At 41.2% G+C, this 23,668-nt stretch overlaps 1 protein-coding gene across 1 annotated transcript in view; it reads left to right on the plus strand.

Annotated features, from left to right (window-relative positions):
- dcc (DCC netrin 1 receptor) overlaps window positions 1–23,668 on the plus strand; it is a 718,171-nt gene that overhangs the window by 476,072 nt on the left and 218,431 nt on the right. Inside the window, exon 12 of the mRNA XM_069923064.1 lies at window positions 13,865–13,914. Within this exon, the coding sequence (XP_069779165.1) occupies window positions 13,865–13,914 (50 nt within the window). The remainder of the gene's footprint in view (window positions 1–13,864; window positions 13,915–23,668) is intronic.

A 23,668-nucleotide genomic window follows, 5' to 3' on the forward strand; every position in this document is an offset into this window, starting at 1 on the left:
CCTCTGAGGTATTATTTTTCTTTTTCCTTTACTTTATATTACTATATATCCTTTAATAGATATAAATTTCTTTCGGCATGGGGGTTTAGGGAGGGAAGGCAGGTTTAATTATCATGTAATATTGAAACTCTCTTAAATTTAAATTCTTATTGTTTTATATAATTATATAATTGTGTATAGAAAAAAAATTAACTAAAATATTTAAAAAAAAGTAAATTAAGAAGTATGAGAAATTCTGGGCAGAATATATTAAGAGCAAATAGGTAACTAGGGAGGATTAGGTCACCTTACAGATCACTGTGTAGAGCCAATGGGGATGGATGATACCTTAAATGAATACTCCTGTCATGGAGACAAAAATACATGGAAAATCGTAAGTTTAGGGAAAAGAAAGTATTGGCAGTCTTGAAGCATGACTTGAAATATAGCTATATCCACAGGACCAGAATAGATGTATCCTTTCATGTTGTTGGAAGCAAAGGAGAAGATTTCTGGATCATTGATGGAGATTTCTGTACCTCTGTTAGCCAAAGGAGAGATATGGCTAGTGTTAGGCCAACATTTAAGAAATGCTTCAAAGTCAATTCAGGAAACTGCAGGCTAATGAGTCTAATATCAGTGGTGGCAAAGTTACTGGAATAGCTTCTGAAGGACAGGCTTTTGTTGCACTCGGACAGGCAAGGATTGATTATGGATTGTCAGTTTTGACCTTGGGAGAACCTAGCTCATAAATTTGAATGAGATTGTCCATGGATTTTATCCATGGACATGGTTGGCCAGCCAGAAAGGTTAGAATACTTAGAATCCAGGGTGAGATAGCAAATTAGGTACTAAATTGTCATGGTTATAGGAGGCAGAATGTAGTGGTGGAGGGCTACTTTTCAAATTTGAGATCTGTGAACAGTGGTGTGCCACAGGAATCAGTGATGGGTCCTTTATTGTTCATGATGTATGTTAATGATTTGGAAAAGAATGTAAGTAGCCTGATAAATAAGTTTGCAGATGACACTAAACTTGGTGATATGGTGGAGAGTGAAGAAGGCGAGATTTATTAGCTGGGATCTTCTAAGATCTAAGCCATGCTGACTATCCCTTAGCCATCCTTGCCTCTTCGAATACAAACAAATCCTGTCCCTCAGAATATATTCCAGAAATTTTGATTTAGGTTTCAAAATGATCAAGATCAACTTGGAAAATGTTCAAGGGAATAGGAGATGCAATTCAACTCAGACAAGTGCAAAGTGAGAAGTTACACTCAGCAACGATATGCCCAGTGAATGGCAAAGTCATGAGGAATGTTGTTGAACAACAAGACCTTTGGATAAATGCACATAGTTATCTGAATATGGAATACAGGTAGTCAGAATGGTGAAAAAAAAGCATATGGTATTGTTGCCTTCATTAATAGAGCATTGAGTGTAGGAGATGGTATGTCATGGTACTATTTCAATCTTCTTCAGCATGATGCTGAACCAAGCCATGAAAGACCTCAACAATGAAGACGCTGTTTACATCCGGTACCGCACGGATGGCAGTCTCTTCAATCTGAGGCGCCTGCAAGCTCACACCAAGACACAAGAGAAACTTATCCGTGAACTACTCTTTGCAGACGATGCCGCTTTAGTTGCCCATTCAGAACCAGCTCTTCAGCGCTTGACGTCCTGTTTTGCGGAAACTGCCAAAATGTTTGGCCTGGAAGTCAGCCTGAAGAAAACTGAGGTCCTCCATCAGCCAGCTCCCCACCATGACTACCAGCCCCTCCACATCTCCATCGGGCACATAAAACTCAAAACGGTCAACCAGTTTACCTATCTCGGCTGCACCATTTCATCAGATGCAAGGATCGACAACGAGATAGACAACAGACTCGCCAAGGCAAATAGCGCCTTTGGAAGACTACACAAAAGAGTCTGGAAAAACAACCAACTGAAAAACCTCACAAAGATAAGCGTATACAGAGCCGTTGTCATACCCACACTCCTGTTCGGCTCCGAATCATGGGTCTTCTACCGGCATCACCTACGGCTCCTAGAACGCTTCCACCAGCGTTGTCTCCGCTCCATCCTCAACATTCATTGGAGCGCTTTCATCCCTAACGTTGAAGTACTCGAGATGGCAGAGGTCGACAGCATCGAGTCCACGCTGCTGAAGATCCAGCTGCGCTGGGTGGGTCACGTCTCCAGAATGGAGGACCATCGCCTTCCCAAGATCGTGTTATATGGCGAGCTCTCCACTGGCCACCATGACAGAGGTGCACCAAAGAAAAGGTACAAGGACTGCCTAAAGAAATCTCTTGGTGCCTGCCACATTGACCACCGCCAATGGGCTGATCTCGCCTCAAACCGTGCATCTTGGCGCCTCACAGTTTGGCGGGCAGCAACCTCCTTTGAAGAAGACCGCAGAGCCCACCTCACTGACAAAAGGCAAAGGAGGAAAAACCCAACCCCAACCAACCAATTTTCCCCTGCAACTGCTGCAACCGTGTCTGCCTGTCCCGCATCAGACTTGTCAGCCACAAACGAGCCTGCAGCTGACGTGGACATTTACCCCCTGCATAAATCTTCGTCCGCGAAGCCAAGCCAAAGAAAGAAGAAAAGATTGTACAAATCCTGAGTATTGTATGCAGGTCTGGTCACCATGCTATGAGGATATAATTAAGTGAGAGATGGTGCAGAAAAGATTCCTATACCAGTTGTTTGGACTGGAGGGCTTGAGTTACAAGGAGAGACGGGATGGTTTAGACTGTTTTCCCTGGAATGAAGGAGACTAAGGGGCGACATTATCAAGCTTCATAAAATTAAGAAAGGCATAGATGAGGTGGACAGTCACAGCCTTTTCCCATTATAGTGGGGTCAGAAAGTACAAACATAGCTTTAAGGTGCAAGGGGAAAGTTTAAAGAGAACGTGAAGGATAAGTTCTTCACACAGAAGATAGTGGGTATATGGAAGTTGGTGCCAGAGGAGGTGGTAGAGGCAGGGGCAATTACATTTAAGAGACATTTGGACTGATATAAGGATAGGAAAGGTTTTGATTAGTGCTCTCAAACTTTCTTTCACTTGCATATCTCCTTAAGTAATCCCTAACTAACCACAGAGTATCTATGGCATCCTATGCCTGATCACTTAAGGTGTCATGTGAGTGGAGAAACAAGGTTGAGAACCATTGGTTTAGAAGGATATGGGCCAAATTCAGTCAATTGGTATAAGGGTATATCAGCATTTTAGTTAGCACAGACAAGTTGGGCTAAATGACCAGTTTTCATACAGAATAACTTTATAAATCTATAAATCTTTAAAAATCTAAATTGTAATTGTTGTAAAAAGAGCAAAAATATGTATCATGAACTGCTGGAGAGCTCATTCTTGGTATATTCGCCACAGTGCACCTGCATTATTCCATTCAATATATTTTGGGAAAAAGTGAAGCTGAAATAATTAGATTTGGAGCTCACTGCTGCTCTTTGGCTTTTCTATTCTTCTATTAAACATTTCACAGATCTCATTTAATGGAGGAGTTTTGAAAAAAAAATCAATTTGTATTGTTTATGTTACATAGTTATGAGTCAGGTGTGTGTGTGAGCACGTTCAGCCATTTACGTGCTGGCTTTAATTAGGAGAAACATATACAAGTTTTAAATTATGAAAATGGTTCAACTGGTTTCCTTGGAGAGAAGCACAACATTCTGGCAATCCTCTTAAGAAATTGAAAATGCAGATGAGAAAAAATGGCCATTGACCGTTCACTTCTAAATCAGCCATTCAGAGATAAGAACCGGAAAAATTGGTAACTTTCTCTCATTCCAAATTATCTTCTGTCTTTATCATGATGGGCCTGAAGGAAGCAAGTTACTTGCTGTGAAGGTAAATAATAAAATCAATGATTCATGTCCCCACTGACCTATTTGTTCATTAGTTTCAACATGCCATAATGGATGATGGAGGGCTATCTTTGGTTTGGAGCTTTACTACTTAGCGATGAGTTTTTTTCCAAAGATTCTTCTTTATTTATAACCTAATTATGTTGCAGAAGTATTCTGTTAACTGCAGCAATGAGCGCAATCTCTTGTTTTTCCGCTGGTCTGCTTTCAGTCAAAATTCTAAGCTGAGCCCATGAATTAGTGAGATAACTACTCCTGTAGTGAGATAACTTGTTCCTGGTAACTGAAGACCAGAACATCCTTAATAACTAGTTATGTCAAGTCAATATATTGTCATTTGATGATTATGAAATAAGTAAAATCAAAATCAGAAGAACTGCTCACCTCCCCATATTAAAGAGTGGGTTGAATAGCAGTTAAATTGACTATGAATATTTAAATCAGAGCCTATTGCAGTTGGGAGCCTGCAATCATCTGATTGTACAAGTACAATGTGACAAAATAGTGTTTTTTGATCCTCAGTGCAAAGCACACAAACTCACAAGCCAGATATAATACATACAGACAAACAATACATATGCAAGACAAGTATTCATATATACAAATAAGTAAATAATGTTTCATGAATATTAAAGTCTCAGATGGTTAGTGTGAGCAGATCTTTTGGTTGGTCAGCATTCTCACTGCCTGTGGGAAGAACCTGACTCTGATTCTCATGTATTCCTTGTCGATGGGAGCAGGTGAAAGATGCTGTTTGCAGGGAGGTAGGGGTCCTCAATGATTTTGTCCGCCCTCTCAGTAGATCACATTGATATGGGGGGTGGGGGGAGACTCTAGAGATCCTTTCTGCCACTCCCATGGTCCTGTGGATTGACCTCCAATTAATTTCTCTGCAGCAATTGTACCACATTATGATGCAGCTGGCCAGGATACTCACGATAGAGCTACTGTAGATGATGACATAATGGGGCCAGTAGCCTCGTCGGCTTTGGTCTTCTTAGGAAGTTCAGTCGCTGTGGTGCCTTCCTGACAAGTGAGGAGATGTTGAGTGTCCATGATGCTTAAGTGAACTCCAAGGAACATGGTACTCTCCACTCTCTCCACTATAGAGTTCTTGATGTGTAGTGTAGGGTGGTTGTTCCTGGTCCTCCTGAAATCCACAATCATCTCCTTCATCCTGTCCATGTTGAAACTCTGGTTGTTATTCTCGCACCATGTCTCAAGATTTTCCACCTCTTTTCTGCAGTTCGACTCATTATTGTTGCTGAGGAGGCCAACTACTGATGTGTCAAATGCAAACTTAACAACACTGATGGAGCTGGATCTGACGATGCAGTTGTGGGTCAGTGGAGTGAGCAGGAGTGGGCTGAGTACACAACCATGAGGTGCATCCAGTGCTCAAAGTTACGGTGCTCAACATTCTGCTACTGACCCGGACAGATTGCCGTCGTTCCATTAGGAAGTCCAGAATCCAATTACAGAAAAGGGTGTTTAGTTCCAGTGAGAACATCGTCTCCACCAGCCTCAGGGGAATAATCGTATTAAATGCCGAGCTGAAGTCATTGAACAGCAGCCTGGCATCTGAAGCATTCTTCTCCAGATGGGTCAGGATGAAGTGAAATGACAAGGCTACAATCTGTTGAATGGTTTCTTCTATAGACAAGTTGAAATGGGTTCAGCATCTCTGGGAGGCATACTTTGATATGTTCCATCACCAGATGCTCGAAGAATTTCATAATGGTGGAGGTCAGTGCTGTTGGGCGGTAGTCACCCTCTTGGGTACCGGGATGATGGTGGCTGTCTTGAATCCTGTGGACTGATGGACTGCTGTAGTGAGGCATTGAAGATGTCCATGAAGACCTCTGTCAATTGGTCTGTGCAAGTCCCTCAGTCTCCAGTCAGGTATGTTGTGTGGTCCTGCTGCCTTGTGTGGGTTCACATTGGATAGGGTTCTCCTCACCTCAGCTGTGGCTCTGCAGGGGGTCCATTCATCTGGGGACACAGTGCGTACCTCAATGTCATCCTGTTCTTCTCATCAAACCATGCATAGAAGATGTTCAGTCTGTCTAGAAGGGAGGCGGCATTGTTCTTAACTCACAAGGTTTTCTTGTGATCTGTAATACTCTTGATCCCTTGCCACATGTGCCTCATGTCACTGGGGTTACACAGCTGGCTGTGGATCTTCTGTATGTATCCTCTCTTTGCCTTCCAGATTGCATGGGAGAATTCAGCCCTGGGTGATCTTCATGCCATCCTATACCTGTTCTAAAGGCAACATTTCTGAGAAGGTTCCAGACTTCTGCAACCAACCATGGTTTCTACTTAGCCCTGTTTGTGAAGCATTTGATCTCGGTGACATCCTCAATGTGGTTGCTGATGTAGCCAGTTACTGAGCTCATGCATTCTGCTATGTTTACATGACCATTGTTGGTGGCTGCCTCCCTGAAACAGCTCCAGTCCTTGGCATTGAAGTAATCTTGCAGCACTTCTGTACACATCCCCTGCTGCCCCCCCCCCCACTGCCCCAGCCATGTCCTGATTTCCCTGCTAGCTGAAACTAGTTTGCTTTCCCACTGGCCGGTTCTCTGGGGCTAGCAAGACAGATATCTAATCCAAGTAAACTACATGGGGGCAGGGTGCAGTATCGTATGCACCTGGGACATTGATGTAAATCTGATCCAGGGTGTTCTTTCCTCTGGTGGTGAAGTTGATGTGCTGTTGAAACTGTGGTAAAACCATTTTCAGTTTGATGTGATTGAAGTCTTCAGCAACAATCGTGGCACCATCAGAGTGGGATATCTGGTCTTTCATGGCTTCACCCTCATTTGCGGAAAGCAGAATGTAGGCTAGTCACCTTAGATTAACAACCTGCCCTTATGTTATAGCTTTAATGTAGCAAACTACCACAAAGTGTGTTTACTGGGATTTGATACCAAGCCATTTTAATTCAATGCCCTTTAGCCATGTTTGCATGTCCATCCATGCCCTCGAGTGCTGTCAAATTGAGGCCACCCACAAATTGGTGGAACAGCACCTGAGAAATCCTCGCCTCCATTTGATACCAGACCGAGTCTTGAGGCATCGAACCAAATCTTGTGCTGGGGAGGGGGATTTAAAGGAGTGATTTAAGGGTTAAAGGGAATTTCCGAATCAGGACCTAGGAATCTGAAGGTGCCACTTAAGAAAAACATAATATTGTCTGTGCTTCAAGAGGCAAAAAGAACATGTGTTTGATCGCCACTCCCAGTAACCACAGAGACTAGGCTGAGGGAACGATAGGCTTTAATATACAACGATCTTGCTGGCCTGGATCCAGGTATAGGAATGGAGGGAAGGGAGAGGTGGCTCGATTTTTATGGCCCAGGACCACGGGAGGGGAATCATAGGGTATAAGTCATCAGTGGGCGGGCCAGCTCCATATATACAGTAGTCAACCATAACTATATACAAAGGATGAAACATATCACCACGTCTTTGATAACTCAAAAATATACAGGTTTGGTGGGAGGCATGGCTGAGATGAAATGACAAAAGTGAGAATGCATAAGGGAGACAGACAGTGCTGAACTGAAGTAGGTATGAGTTAATGAGCCCAGGGTGATGAGGGAGTGGGAAAGGTGCAAGTTAAAGAATTGGCATGCTGTGGTAGTATCACTCCACATGATCACCTCACATTTTCTCGATTTCCTTTCAGCCTTCTGGCATTTTGCTCTCATGAACTTATCAAATATTATTTTGAAGGCCTGAACATCCTTTGTAAAAATAAGTTATATATTCTGACACTTTCTAAGTGAGCAAATCATTTATTATTTGCCCATGGGATGTAGTTAAACTTTCATATTTATTACCCTCGATTAGGATTGAACTGCATCTGGAATCAAACGATCTACTGGAGGATCTCGGCAGGGGGAGCCGCAGCAGTGGGACAAGAAGAACTGTCAACTGTGCTGGATGGAGCCCTTCATCAAGATGGATGATACGTTTCGGTCTGAAGCATCAACCATCATTTGTCTCCTCCTGATGCTGCTCCACCCATTGAGTTTCTACAGCAGATCATTTGTTGCTCCAGGTTCCAGTCGTTGAAAACTCCTGTGTGACTACAAAGGAAATCAATTTTTCTGTTACTGCTAGTTCAAAGCTTTCAGAAATTTATTGATTCATGTTTTAATCTTTAGACTGAGCAAAAGGGAGGGAAATTGTATGAGCACCTAATGAACAAAAGATCTGACTGTAACTTGATGAATAGATCGAGCAGGTAGGAAAGGTAGTCAACAAATTGATATGACCTAATGCAGTGGGAGCATTTGAGTGATTCAAGTCGAGAAGTATTTCTTCCATATCATTCCTGGCCATTTCTGGCATGATTTCTAACCTGGCTTCATGGAGACCAATTAGTATTTATATTGTAAAGATGTTAGATTACATTTTGTGAGAATCACAGGAGAAATTTCAGGAAAGCTAAATGGATCTCACAATGCATCTGCATCCAATCCTTCAGCACACAGGCTGGGACAGAAATGTTTCTTTTAACATTTATGTGCAGAATGAGAACTTGGATGGTGGGAATGCCCAAGCATCAAAAAAAAACTTCCAAGCAGAAGTTTGGATTGAATTTGACTTGCTCTCTTTTCCAATAAATCCCTTCGTTATAGCCAATAAAATCTCAAGAGCCAAAATTCATCATATTAAAGTACAATTTATTTCACTAGAGTAATGGTTGAAAGATGCAAATTAATGAATATTATGTGGTATCTTTTCAACTTGTTCAGCAAAACTGCCTTAGGAATAAAAACAGAAAATGTGTGAAATGGGAAACTAATTTTGGATCAAATTTTCTTCATTAAACCACAACAGAAATTTATTTGGTTTCATTTTTATTAAAAAATTGGGTCAAAAACACATCTGTCTGGCTGTTGACTTTGAGTTGTCATACATATATTGTTAAGGAAAGAACAAGTAACGCACATGCACTGGGTTATTAGTTATGTTGAGAAAGGTAGTTTCTGTTTGGGTCCGTGTAATGTTTACCAGATAGAGTAGACTATGATTGTTGGGTTGCATGGACAGAAAACTAGAACATGGTACTGCTGTGGGGTCTTTTCCTCATTATGTCCCTTGGTTTGACACTTAGTTCTTTCTGCCAACTTTATTGACTTGTCATTGTATAAAGTCATTAATCATAAAGCTGTGTTGGCTTAATTTTTCAATCAAATTGTCAGTAAATTCAGATATTTCTTCATTATTCCATCACTATAACCTGAATCATCAAGATTTTTCACTGCACCTTGGTACATGTGACACTAGATGAGAACTTGAATTCCCACTGTAATCTCCCATCTATCAGCAGGTTGATGACATACAATTCTATTGTCTAGTTCTCTGAGCTTGATTTTCATTTTGTGCTTTAATGCCTTGCTTTGTTTTGAGACTGTCTTATCTTTCCTTCCAGACTTAATCCACGTGATCCGATTACACAATTCCATTCTGTTCAGTGGACAATTTCTATCCATTACTTTTGCCACCTTATTACCTATAAATGCAAAGGATTAGTTTTTGTTGTTCTGCATTGTCTACTGGTTTATCCTGTATTTTTTAATGATCTTTAGACTCCATGGATTAGATTGTTAGAGACAAAAAAATTGACAGATTATGGTGTGTGCAAACTGCAAACAACTGTTGGAGGAATTCAGTGAGTTCGGTGGTATAGTCAATGTTTTGGATTGAGATCTTTCTCCTGAACTGAAAGAGTTAAGGGAAGATAACCAGTATATGTAGATGAAGGGGATATGTAGAGTGATAGCTGGCATGTGATTGATGGATCCAGGTGAGGAGGGATTGATTGGCTGATAAAATCAACAGGTTTGGAGGTTGGGGAAGGACATAGGTCATAACTGAGGATGGAAAGTGATGTGGAGGCAACAAAATGCTAGAGATTTTATGGGATCTCATAAGAAATGAAGAATAGAGCTAAGTAAGAGAGTGATGCTGGAAAAATGGGAAGAGCATGAACGAGGGTCAGGGAACCCATGAGGGGAGTGCATGGGTAATGGGCAGATAGAGTAGGTTGTGGAGAACAAAGAAACTGCATGTCAGGATTTATGGTAGGACAGTTGAGGAACATTGAAAGACTTTCAAAGAGATTTTTCACAGTGATAGATGGAGGTACATGCCAGTTAAAAGCAAGAACAGCAAGGAAGAGAGAACTAGTCTTGTGTAACTAAGAAAATAAAGTTATCAAATTAAAAGCTCATGATTACATCAAGAAACTGGAAGATTCAATCTATAAGATACATGGGAAGGGAGGGAGGGAACAGAGGGGGGAAAAAGGGGAGAAAATGACACTATATATTCAAGAGAAAAATGTCTGTTTGTATTTTGGTCAGTATGGTTTATAGTGTGAAAAAAAGAAACTGGAAGATTGAGAACATTTTGAAGAGCAACACTGAGAATGCAATAAAAAAAAAGGAAAGATAGATTATGAAAGTAAATAAGCACAAAATATAAAAACAGATCCTAGAAGTTTAATGATTAAAGAAAATGGAAAATTGAGAGGCTGGAGCTAAAGTAAATATACGTCCCTTAGAAGATGAGAAAGAATAATGAGGAAAATGGCTGAGGCCTCGAATGACCACCTTGCATCAGTTTTTGCAGAGGAAGATACATCTCATGTATCAAAAGGCGAGGTTAAAGATGCAATGGAAGGTGAGGATCTCAATGCAAATGCTACCATGAAAGAGGTAGTGCTGAACAAGCCAAATTGTCCGAAGATACATAGGTCTTCTGATCCTATCATTCCAGAATAGCGGAGGTTACCATAGAGGTATTTGTGGTCATTTAATACAATTCTCTGGGCAGGTCCTAGCAGATTAGAAGGGAGCAACTGTCAAGCCACTGTATCAAAAAAGGATGTAGACAAAAATCAAGTAACTATCACCCATTTAGCTTAAAGTCTGCAGTTGGGAAAATACTTGACGCTCACATTAAGAAAGAAGTAACAAGATATCTGGAGAGAAATTATTTCATTAGTCAGGCACAGCATGGATTCAGGAGAGCAGTTCACATTTGACAAATTTACTTGAGGCCTTTGAGGATATACTGAGCACAGTGGATAGAGGGGAACAAGTAGGTGTTGTATACTTGGATTTCCAAGAGGTATCCAATAAGATGGTGGATAAAAAACTTACCCATAAGATAAAGAAGCATGGAGTTGGATGTACTGCCTTAGCTGAATTGGTTCACCAATAGAAGGTAGAGCGTTGGGATAAATGGCTATTTCTCTGGTTGGCAATCAGTGGTGAAGGGAATGCTACAGGGGTTGGTTCAAGGCCCACAATTGTTCACAATTACATTAATGATTTGGAGGAGGGTATTAGTAGGCCATATCTAATTTTGCCGATGACACTCAATTGAATGGAAAAGCAAACTGTGCAGAGAGTCTTCAGAACTACATAGATTGGTTAAGCAAGTGTGCAAGGGTTTTGCAGATGATGGTAATTGTGAGGTCATCCACTTTGGAAGAACAATAATGGATTGCATTTTTTAAATAGAGAAAGATTACTGGACTGAATTGCAGAAGAATGGCTTACATATGCAAGAGAATGCAAAATGAATGCTGACCTTCATTGCTAAGGGGATTGAATTTAAGAGCAGGCAGGTCCTGCTGCAGCAGTACAGGATACTAAAGAGGCTACACCTGGAGTGCTGCATGCAGTTCTGGTCTCCTTACTTGATAAAGGATATACCTGTACCAGCTTTGAGTTTGGAATCTTTCTTGTAGAAATAAATGGGGAGGTCTTGATGTCTTCCTGATAGGGAATGGAAGTGTCTAGGGACTGGACATCCATTTTCAAGATGAGGTGTTGGGGGGGATCAGGGAACTGGAAGTTTTTAAATTGGTGCAGATCATGTGAGGTTTCCTGGCTATATGTGGGAAGTGACCGGACAAGAGGAGACAAGTTAGCTTTGAGATATGAGGGGATAATATCAGAGGAATAAGACCGTATAACCATATAACCATATAACCGTTTACAGCACGGAAACAGGCCATGTCGGCCCTTCAAGTCCGTACCGGTTCACTTGAACAACTCCACTAGCTCCTCCGCAAACTCCTGAGGAAGTAGAGGGTTTCTTCATGATGCCATTGGTGTGTTGGTTAGAAGTCTGGTGGTATTTACTGCCAACCCTTAGTGAACAGAAAGGAAATTGAAATTCCCACACACATGAAATAAAAATCTAGTTTCTGAACCAAATTTAAAATTTACTGTTTTTCCAAAGACAAATTTGATCTTTTGCTATGTTTGCAGTAGATTTTCCCACATTCTTTTATAAATTGTGTGCATGTGTTTTATTTCTGCTACAATTTTCCCACTCTTCTATTGAGTATAGTCTGTTATTAAAAGTTTGATTGCAAACCCTCGTCTCTCACAAACCTGACATTTTCTGAACACAACAATGACCAGTGTGGAGATCGATAGCGGACACTGGGAGAGTCTCCCAACAGCCCACCACTAGCCATTTTTTTTTGGCAAAAACTGAGCCTAACATGCCATCAAATACAGTATATTATATGTGACCAGGGCAATCCAGGTTGTGAATCTTGGGTAGGATATAAAAATGGCCAATTTTTTTTGATAGCTAGTTCTTTATATCCAACTACTCCTTGTGTGAAGTGTCCACTATTCCTTGAGTCCATCATATTCATGCAGATTTTTTTACCCATTGACACTTGCCTATCTTGGAACCCTATCCTTCTATGCCTTATCCATTTACATGCCTGTCTAAATGTTTCATTGACATAGAAATTGTACCCAGAATTATGACTTCAAGCATAGATTGATGGATTTCATGAAAATGAATTACTGTTCATTTGAACAGTTTGTTGAATTAGATTAAGGTCTGAATTGTAAACATCTCTAATAGCTTGACCTGGTCTAACCATCTAGATGCAATGATCAGGAAAGAATATCAGCACCTCAACTTCCTGGGAAGCCTGAGGAAATTTAGCACATCACCCTCATCCCTTATTAACTTCTGCAGGTGTGTCATTGGGTGCATCACTGAATGGTATGGGAATTGTTCCGCCAAAGACTACAAGATACAGGAGAGGATTATGGATGCAGCTCAGGCCATGACACATACCTTACTCCCTTCCACTGACTCCATCTAAAATTCCCATTAACTTGGAAAAACAACCAACACATTAACTGCATTCTAGCCCCCTCTTGTCAGGATGACCCTGTGAGATCATCCACAACCACATCAATTGAAGGACAGTTTCTTTCCTGCTGTTAACTGACTTCAGAATAAACCTCAAAATGGTAAAATTTTGCTGCTTTTGATTTCTTTCTGTAACTCTGCCTTTAGTCGTTATGTACGAAGTACATTATATGAGATGGCTACTGATCTGCTTGCTTAACATCTTCAATCACTGCATCTTACTCTATGTAATATTAAATTTGAATGATTATCTGCAGATTAAAGAAGAAATTCTTGCAAGATTAATTGAGTGTGTAGGGCAGATGAGCAAAGTAAGATCTTTGTCTATGCAATCTGCCATATCTTTGTTGCCCAGCATACCAACAACTGTTCTATTAGTTTTTCTGCTGCTATAAACTTCAGCAGTTCTAAAGGCCCAAAGCTTTTGTTCCTGAACAACTATAGACAGTTTCAGTGTTTCAAAGATTAGAACCCGCAATACACAGGTACATACAAATTACTTTTGAAAAATATCTCCTGAATTTAAATGGGTGGAGCTGACTTGACACTGAAGCACTGAACTTGAGAATGATGGCCTTTCTGAGATCATGTGCTGAATAATTTCATTCTATAAATGGCCACATTTGGACGTAGAAAACCGATGGATCTCTGCAACTACTCAGTAGAATGGTTTATATTATTTGATCTTGGGCTATTTGATCACTTTATGAAAGATAATGATCTCAAAGTTTTCTCCTCTCTTCCTTTAATCATCTACTTTTTTTTTCCAGTGCCCAGTGCATCACCACAGAATGTTTCGCTGGAGGTGGCAAACTCACGAGTGAGTACAGAAACTTCTATTGACACTGCGTTCTTTGTTGCACTGAGAATCAATAGAAGTGCCAATCTTAATTAAAAGTGTAAAATCAATCATCTGCAGTGTATGCATGTGTAGTGTGTGTGTGTGTGTAGTGTGTGTGTGTGTATGTGTGTGTGTGTAGTGTGTGTAGTGTGTGTGTGTAGTGTATGTGTAGTGTGTGTGTGTAGTGTGTGTGTAGTGTGTGTGTAGTGTGTGTGTAGTGTGTGTGTGAGTGTGTAGTGTGTGTGTGAGTGTGTGTGTGTGTCGTGTGTGTGTGTGTGTAGTGTGTGTGTAGTGTCTGTGTGTGTAGCATCTGTGTGTGTAGTGTGTGTGTGTGTGTAGTGTGTGTGTGTAGTGTATGTGTGTGTGTAGTGTGTGTGTGTAGGGTATGTGTGTGTGTAATGTGTGTGTGGTGTGTGTGTGTAGTGTGTGTGTAGTGAGTGTGTAGTGTGTGTGTAGTGTGTGTAGTGTGTGTGTAGTGTGTGTATGTGTGTGTACTGTGTGTAGTGTGTGTGTAGTGTGTGTGTCTAGTGTGTGTGTGTAGTGTGTGTGTAGTGTGTGTGTGTGATTGTGAAGTGTGTGTGTGTGAGTGTGAAGTGTGTGTGTGTCATGTGTGTGTGTGTAGTGTGTGTAGTGTGTGTGTAGTGTGTGTGTAGTGTGTGTGTAGTGGGTGTGTAGTGTGTAGTGTATGTGTGTGTAGTGTGTGTGTAGTGTATGTGTGTGTAGTGTGTGTGTAGTGTGTGTGTAGTGTCTGTGTGTAGCATCTGTGTGTAGTGTCTGTGTGTGTAGCGTCTGTGTGTGTAGTGTGTGAGTGTGTGTGTGCAGTGTGTGTGTGTAGTGTGTGTAGTGTATGTGTGTGTGTAGTGTGTGTGTAGGGTATGTGTGTGTGTAGTGTCTGTGTGGTGTGTGTGTGTAGTGTGTGTGTGTAGTGTGTGTGTAGTGTGTGTGTGTAGGGTATGTGTGTGTGTAGTGTGTGTGTGGTGTGTGTGTGTAGTGTGTGTGTAGTGGGTGTGTAGTGTGTAGTGTATGTGTGTGTAGTGTGTGTGTAGTGTATGTGTGTGTGTGTAGTGTGTGTGTAGTGTGTGTGTGTGTAGTGTCTGTGTGTAGCATCTGTGTGTAGTGTCTGTGTGTGTAGCGTCTGTGTGTGTAGTGTGTGAGTGTGTGTGTGTAGTGTGTGTGTGTAGTGTGTGTAGTGTATGTGTGTGTGTAGTGTGTGTGTGTAGGGTATGTGTGTGTGTAGTGTGTGTGTGTGGTGTGTGTGTGTAGTGTGTGTGTGTAGTGTGTGTGTAGTGTGTGTGTATGTGTGTGTAGTGTGTGTGTGCGTGCGTGTGTGTGTGTGTGTGTGTGTGTGTGTGTGTGTGTGTGTGTGTGTGTGTGTGAAAGAGCAGTAGGGAGAGGGAGGCTAATTTATGTCAGACATATTGGTATTAGCAATGTTTAATTAAAATGATTGTATTTTGACCTGGAAGGCTGGTACTGATCTTTATTGTGATTGGATTGATGACTTTCTTCCTTTATTTCAATTTAACAATGCCATGGTATGATAGATATAATAGATTTTTTTTCAGGAATTTTATGTCATCTTTTCCAAAGTAAATGGCTAAAAATTGTGTTTGGATCCACAAACTAACATCCATATAGTAAAATGTCAAATGATTTTTTAAAAATTTAGACATACAGCACCGGCCACTTTTGCCCACAAGTCTGTGCCACCCAATTTTACACCCAATTAACCTACACCCCCACTATATTTAGAATGGTGGGAGAAAACCTATGCAGACTCGGGGAGAATGTATAAACTCCTTACAGACAGCCTGATATTTGAACCCCTGTCCCGACCGCTGCCCCGTAAAATTTTAGTCTCCATTTCTGGAAGAATGTCAGATCTTACTTTACAGAGATGTTGATTATTTTTGATGTCATTCAGGGCTCTGTTCTGAAAGTTATTTGAAATGGAACCTATAAAACCATGCTGCAAAACAGTAATGCCCTACAATGGCTGCCAGAGGTTATAAATAACTCAGAGACATGATAATTTTATACTTGTCTTTGGTAGTTGCAGCACTGAAAGACAAATTACCAATCTGAAGAGGAAAAATTGTTGTTCATTCTGTTAAAGAAAATGTGTCTATCATGTAAGATTCAACAGTATCAAGGCTCCTTTATTGACATGTCTTATCTAACTGCACAGTTGGTGTAGCAGTTAGTGCAACGCCTTTACAGTACCAGCAATTGGAACCAGGGTTCGAATCCCGTGCTGTCTGTAAGGAGTTGTATGTTCTCCATTTGTCTGCATGGATTTTCCCCAGGGGCTCTGGTTTCCTCCCCCTATTTGAAACATAATAGGGGTATAGGTTAATTGGGTGTAAATTGGGTGGCACAGACTCATGGGCAGAAATGGCCAGTAATCTTGGTGTATTTTAAATTCAAAAAAATTAAATTCACAAAATTTGTTTTCCTTTGCCCTATAAAGCCACATAAAACAGGTCCATTCATTCAGGGCCCATCAAGTTGAAAAAGACAATGTCCCTTCAGAGACATTGAGAGTTCTTGGATGGCAATGCCATCACCTTCTGTACCTCAGTATCTAGACAGCCTCCTGTCTCTTCAGGTGGTAAATTGGGTTCCAGATATCCATGTCACTGTCATTGCCCCTGCTTCTGAACAGCCATTGCAATTAAAAAGTTGTCAGTGACTAAGGTCCTTTGATTGTCACACTTGCCTTTGGCACCCTCGTGAATCTCAGTCTTGATTCCTTGCTCTCAGAAGCCAGTTGCCAGCCCCCAATAGTCTGGTGATAGTCCTTCAGCCGCTAAGCCCTGCCCTGGTCCGTTATTGTGGTCTCCTAGCCTACAGAGTCCTCTCCCAGGCTTTTTCTTCTTAGCAGACTGTGTTCTCCCATTCTGGTGCCCTCCGCTGGTCAGCTGTTCCCGATGGAGCCTACAACCCTCATGGTCTGGTCTGCTGAGCATCCACCATCTTGGATCTTGGATGTTTGATGGAAAACCAGCACTGGCCCCATTCAACAGTTCTCAAAATGTGTCCCATGAATTTCTAGCAATTTGTAGACTTTGACTGATGAATTTCTGGCTTTTCTTACTCTGTCCCCAAGTGGTTGGGTTGAAATCAATTTCCTCACTTTGAAACATTGTTTCAAGAAGGAAAGGTGTGAAACTCTTCTCTAAATAAAAAAAGAAGCAAAAATAAAAAAAAAGTAGAAATCTGAAATGAAAACAGAAAATTCTGGTCATGTAGCAACTGGGGAAAGAGAGTGTTAATCTTTTATGCCAATGACCCTTCATCAGGATGTTAATCAAAATTTAGTGCTAACTTTAAACTTCTTTAACTTTGATGCTTAGGATTCAGAGCAAGCTGCTATACTATAATTGGTCTCCCCATAGATTTGAAAGTAAATTATAAATCCTTTGCCTACACAAATTTCTGGATTAAAAACTAATAATTTCATTCTGATGCACTGTGTTCAAGAGGTATGACAATTTATTTTATTGGAGAATTTTTAAGCATCAAGTGAGCAAAACCATTTGCTTTTGGGACCAGAGATGCATGCAATCGGAATAGAATTATTTTAAATGCATTTCCATTTTAATTTGATTTGGGAAAAGATCTCTGAAGTGAAACTTATACAGGAGCAAAGATTAATGTGAAATGATTTATTGAGACTCACTTGGAAGAAATACCCAGGTTCTGTTGTTTGAGTCTTGAAGTAATACTTGTATGACCATGTGGAGAAAAGGAGAGATTGATTAAAATGCCATGGAAAAGAACAAAACTAATCAATATAAAGGAAAATCAATGTATTTCTCCAATTTATTAAGAGCGTTACAATGAGTACTAAATAATAGAGCGGCCACCTGAAAACTGAATTCAGTTCTGCAATTCTCCTGTAAGAAATGGGAAGCAGTATCTTGAGATGAGTTGTTTATACCCGAAGAGAAAATGAAGGGGAATGCTGCAATTACTGCGATGTGTTAACTTTACTATTGATATTCAAGGCTTGCTTATCTTTTACAGACTATTTTCAATCTTTTTCAATCCTGCAGTTTCATTTCTTCAATATTATTATTTCTTTTGGAGGTTTAAAGAGATCCGGGCCTCCAGATTGACTATAAGTTGACATAATTGAAACAATGCAAGTGGAAGCAAATCAAAAGTGAGCATGCGCAAGAAGGTCAATATTGAGTTGAAGCAGTGAGAGCATTACCAGCAGGTTATAAATCATTGGTGGAATCGTACAGGTATCGCACTGTTCTGAATGCATTATCAGTACTTCCAAATCCAGTGAGGGCTATGAAAGGACAACTAGAAAGATTGTGGAGATGAAGGGATTGGAAGCAAGGAATGATTGTACTAACTCGGGATGTTCTCACTGGAAGAGAGACAAATCAGAGGAGAAATTGTTGCACCTTTTACAAAATCCTGAAGTGACCAATTGACCACAAATAGCTGACCACAATGGTAGAAGTAAAAACACAATGCTGGAGCATTTTACACACTCACAGTTCATTTTCATTTTAGTGGGACTGTCATTTTAAAAGGACCTGTAAAGTTTGGAGATTGACTGGGGGCTGACAGGCTGGGACAGCATGTACTCATTTTCACTACTTCTGAAGAGAGAGGAAGTGTCCCTGGAACACAGGTGTAGAGATTATGTGACCAGCATATTAAAGAAACACTGTTTGATCAGGGCCATTTTAAAGAAGCAGCCCAGGAGCAGCAGGTCTTTGAAGAATACTGTGTTGAAGTGGCTTCATATCACCAAAAGAAAGGTCACTTTTGAAAGGGACTTGTTGAATCCCAACATGACTGAAGGAAAGGACATTTTGAAGGGAACTGTTGAACCCCCACAGTGACTAAAAAAGTCACTTGAACTGACCCACAAAAGGGTTCTGGAAGCTTTATGAATGCCACTCACTTCATTTCCCCTACACCAAGAAAAGGGGAGTTTTGACTACCACTTGTCTGAAAAGAGGTTTCACAGGAAGCAACTCAACAAGAATTTCTTGAGTTTATAACCATCTGAACATCTGGTCTCTCCCACCTCATTCATAATCACTTATTTGCATCAATATAAGAGCCTTCATGTCAACACTGGATTCACACAGACACACACACACACGCACACACACACACACACACACACACACACACACACACACACACACACACACACACACACACACACACACACACACACATATATGTACATAATTGTGGTTAAGTCTAGATAAGTATTGTTAGTAATTAATAATAGAAATATTATTTTACACATAACTTCTGCCTTGGCAAATTTCTATTGCTATTTCCTAATTACATAACAAAAGAAGCTCAGCAGGTGAAAAGTGTACTTTTTATAGCAGAAATATGGAGACATAAGCAATGTTTCAGGCTTGAGCCCTTCATAAAGTAAGGAAAAATGTCAGCAGGTGCCTGAACAAAATGGTGGAGGGAGAGGTAGGAGAGTAGTATAGTCCCAATGGCAGAAGATAATAGGTGGACACCAGAGGAAGGCCATTCCTCCTCCCCCTGCTTGTTGCTGTGCCCTTTATCCTGTATCCTCGTATTACCTCCTCCCTTTAGGACCATGTTCCTCCCCTCTACCTCTTCCCATCTACCATTTTGCTTGGGCACCAGCCAACCTTTTGTTCATACCTTGAAGAAGGGCTCAAGCCTGAAAAGTTGGTATGTATCTTTATCTCTGCTATATAAAAGTACATTGTTTGACCTGCTGAATTTCTCCAGCATTGTGTTTTTTCTTCTATCACATGTCTGCAGACTTTCATGTTTTACTTCTAACCACAATGGAAGAAATCTTCACCTCCCCATGTTAAGGGATGGGTTAAATTACAATTAAATTGACTATGAATATTGAAATCAGAGCCTACTACAGTTGGGAGACTAACTTAAGTCATGTCAAATCAAGTTTATTGTTATTTGATTGTTCAAGTACAACCTGATGGAACAGTGTTCTCTGGTCCGCAGTGCAAAATGCGCAGACATACAACCAGACATAACACACATAAAGACAAAAAATACATAAGTTCAACAGGTATTCATCTATAAAAATAAATACATTTTGTATCATGAATATGAGAGTCTCAGATGGTTAGTTCCTTTGGTTGTTCCACATTCTTACTGCCGGTGGGAAGAAGCTGTTCCTCAGCCTGGTGGTGCTAGCTCTACGTGTGTTCACTTTTGATTTGCTTCAACTCGCTTTGTTAAAATTAGTGTGTGCTGGATGGCTTTCCTGGTCGCTAAAAATCTCATCAAGGAAAGAGGAGATTTGATGTCTCTTCAAAGAATGTTCCTTCGGAATCCAACCCTTGTCAGTGGTGGTAATCTTTAACATGGGTTCTAACCCGATTCTCAAATCCAGTCTCATGGTGGAAACAAAAGTTCAGGAATCAAAAGTTTTGCTGACCTTTCATGACCAACCTGGGATAAATTTCTTTATCTGCAATCCCTGTACTGTGCTTGGCTTCAGACAGTAGCTTTTACCTTTCTCCCACCATACTCAGCAACCACTGCCCTATCTGTCAAGGTATGCAGACTGACATTGCCACAGTTTCTCGGCACAGGTCCATCACAGATCTTCTTTCCCTGAAAGTCCATGGCAGTGGTGTTGTGTCTCGGCTATGGATCATTTTCTTCACTCTAAGCTTGAGAGAAATCTTCAAAATATGAATGTGATCCTGGCATTATATTTAGCAGAATAATGTCATAGGTCTCATTCACATCTGCTTTATATGCTGTACAAAAATAAGTGTTAGGCCATTTAGAATTGAAATAAGGAGAAATGTCTTTACTTGAACATGATCATTCTTTGAACTTTTCTATCACAGAGAGTTGTGGAGACTTATTCACTGAATGTCTGAAGCACATTTAAAATCATTTAAGATATTAGGATGGCATGGTAAGTGTTGTGGTTAGTGTAATGCTATTACAGTGCCATCGGTTGAGGATGGAGATCTTGTCACTGAGGAGGACTTTGCCGTCTGAGCTGCGCAGCGGGCTTTGGACTTGGGGTGAGGGGCCGTACACAGCCTTTAGAGCCTCGTAGAAACCCCTGAAGTCGCCAATGTCCGCACTGAGCTGGGTTCGTTTGGCGAGGCTAGTCCACCACTCATTTTGGATCAATGGCATGAAGCAAGGCTGTGTTCTCGCACCAACCCTCTTTTCAATCTTCTTCAGCATGATGCTGAACCAAGCCATGAAAGACCCCAACAATGAAGACGCTGTTTACATCCGGTACCGCACGGATGGCAGTCTCTTCAATCTGAGGCGCCTGCAAGCTCACACCAAGACACAAGAGAAACTTGTCCGTGAACTACTCTTTGCAGACGATGCCGCTTTAGTTGCCCATTCAGAGCCAGCTCTTCAGCGCTTGACGTCCTGCTTTGCGGAAACTGCCAAAATGTTTGGCCTGGAAGTCAGCCTGAAGAAAACTGAGGTCCTCCATCAGCCAGCTCCCCACCATGACTACCAGCCCCCCCACATCTCAATCGGGCACACAAAACTCAAAACGGTCAACCAGTTTACCTATCTCGGCTGCACCATTTCATCAGATGCAAGGATCGACAATGAGATAGACAACAGACTCGCCAAGGCAAATAGTGCCTTTGGAAGACTACACAAAAGAGTCTGGAAAAACAACCAACTGAAAAACCTCACAAAGATAAGCGTATACAGAGCCGTTGTCATACCCACACTCCTGTTCGGCTCCGAATCATGGGTCCTCTACCGGCACCACCTACGGCTCCTAGAACGCTTCCACCAGCGTTGTCTCCGCTCCATCCTCAACATCCATTGGAGCGCTTACATCCCTAATGTCGAAGTACTCGAGATGGCAGAGGTCGACAGCATCGAGTCCACGCTGCTGAAGATCCAGCTGCGCTGGATGGGTCACGTCTCCAGAATGGAGGACCATCGCCTTCCCAAGATCGTGTTATATGGCGAACTCTCCACTGGCCACCATGACAGAGGTGCACCAAAGAAAAGGTACAAGGATTGCCTAAAGAAATCTCTTGGTGCCTGCCACATTGACCACCGCCAGTGGGCTGATAACGCCTCAAACCGTGCATCTTGGCGCCTCACAGTTCGGCGGGCAGCAACCTCCTTTGAAGAAGACCGCAGAGCCCACCTCACTGACAAAAGGCAAAGGAGGAAAAACCCAACACCCAACCCCAACCAACCAATTTTCCCCTGCAACCGCTGCAATCGTGTCTGCCTGTCCCGCATCGGACTTGTCAGCCACAAACGAGCCTGCAGCTGACGTGGACTTTTTACCCCCTCCATAAATCTTCGTCCGCGAAGCCAAGCCAAAGAAGATTACAGTGCCAGTGATCCAGGTTTGAATCCAAGTCTGCAGGGAATATGTATGTTCTCCCTGTGTCTGGGTGAATTTCCTTTGGGTGCTTTGGATTTCTCCCACCCTTCAAAAACAAATAATGGTTTTAGGTTAAAGAGATGTACTGTTGGGGGTGTGTGTGGAGGGGGGGGTGGCATGGGCTCATGAACTGGAAGTGAACATCATTGTGGTGAATTTCTAAAGTTAAAATTAAATTAAATTTATAAATATTTAGACAGGCACGTGTTTTGGAAAGGTAAGGGCTAAGCACATACAAGTGGGATTAACTGAGGTAGACAACATCAGCATGGCCAATGAGGCCAAAGAACCTGGCTCCCTGCAGCAATATTCTTTGACTCTATAAATGAAATACATTAAAATCTAAGAAAAAAACACATATTTGCATATTAAGGATAGGACAGGAGAATGTTTGAGCAGAAGAAGATTAGCCAAAATATTGAATGGTGAGCATGAAGGCTAAGTCATTTCCTGCTATTTGTTAAGTCCTTCTTTTCTTCTTAAATTTTGAGCTCAATATTTCAGTTAGTGAATGGTCATGCAGTGGAAATAGCTTGCTTGGGAGATGGTGGAAGCAAATAGTAATCATACATTCAATTATTTAGATATTTCTTAGAAAGTTATATCCTGGTGACCCATTTAATTTGATACAGGATATGCTGGAACTATAACTTGGCTCTGAAAGTTTCCAAAGTTCTCCATCACTGTGTAGCTCTGTTGTAGATAAATTAATCATATGGGAGAGTGTCACATAGTCCTTGACAGCTGTGGCAAATGGCAAAGTGGGAGATGGAATTTCACCTTGTGTTAAATTCTACTCAGTTTCTGGTCCATAATCGGCCAGTATCGTCTTGGCCACATGTGGTCAAAAGTATGGGCACATCAGGAATTAATAAAACCTCAAAAACCTTGTCTATCACGTTTTCTTTATTCACTGTCCAGTTATGTTTATTCTCCTGTTTCTGTGTTTGACTTGGTTAGTACACTTCCCCCACCGCCCCCCCCCCCATTTAATTCTTCATGTGTATCAGTCCTTAACATTTTAAATCAATCAACCTTCCAATGTAATTAATTATGTGGAATTTTAGTCTGATTGCTTACCGGGCAGCTATTCTATTGTGCTCATAATGCTATCATCCACAGGCACTCACAGCAGTTTTGCAGGCAAAACATTTTTTCAGCTAAGAGCATAAAGTACAAATTCAAAAGGGGAAACTCCTACACACAATACATCACAGTAAAGCCCCTTTGTCATGCGGACCAATATAAACCTCTTCTACCATCAATCTAGTCCTTCCCAACCTCAGAATCCTCTATTTTCCTTCCATCCATGTGTTTATCTAAGAGTTCTTT

The sequence above is a fragment of the Narcine bancroftii genome, chromosome 3 (assembly GCF_036971445.1).
Source record: "Narcine bancroftii isolate sNarBan1 chromosome 3, sNarBan1.hap1, whole genome shotgun sequence".
NCBI lineage: Eukaryota > Metazoa > Chordata > Chondrichthyes > Torpediniformes > Narcinidae > Narcine > Narcine bancroftii.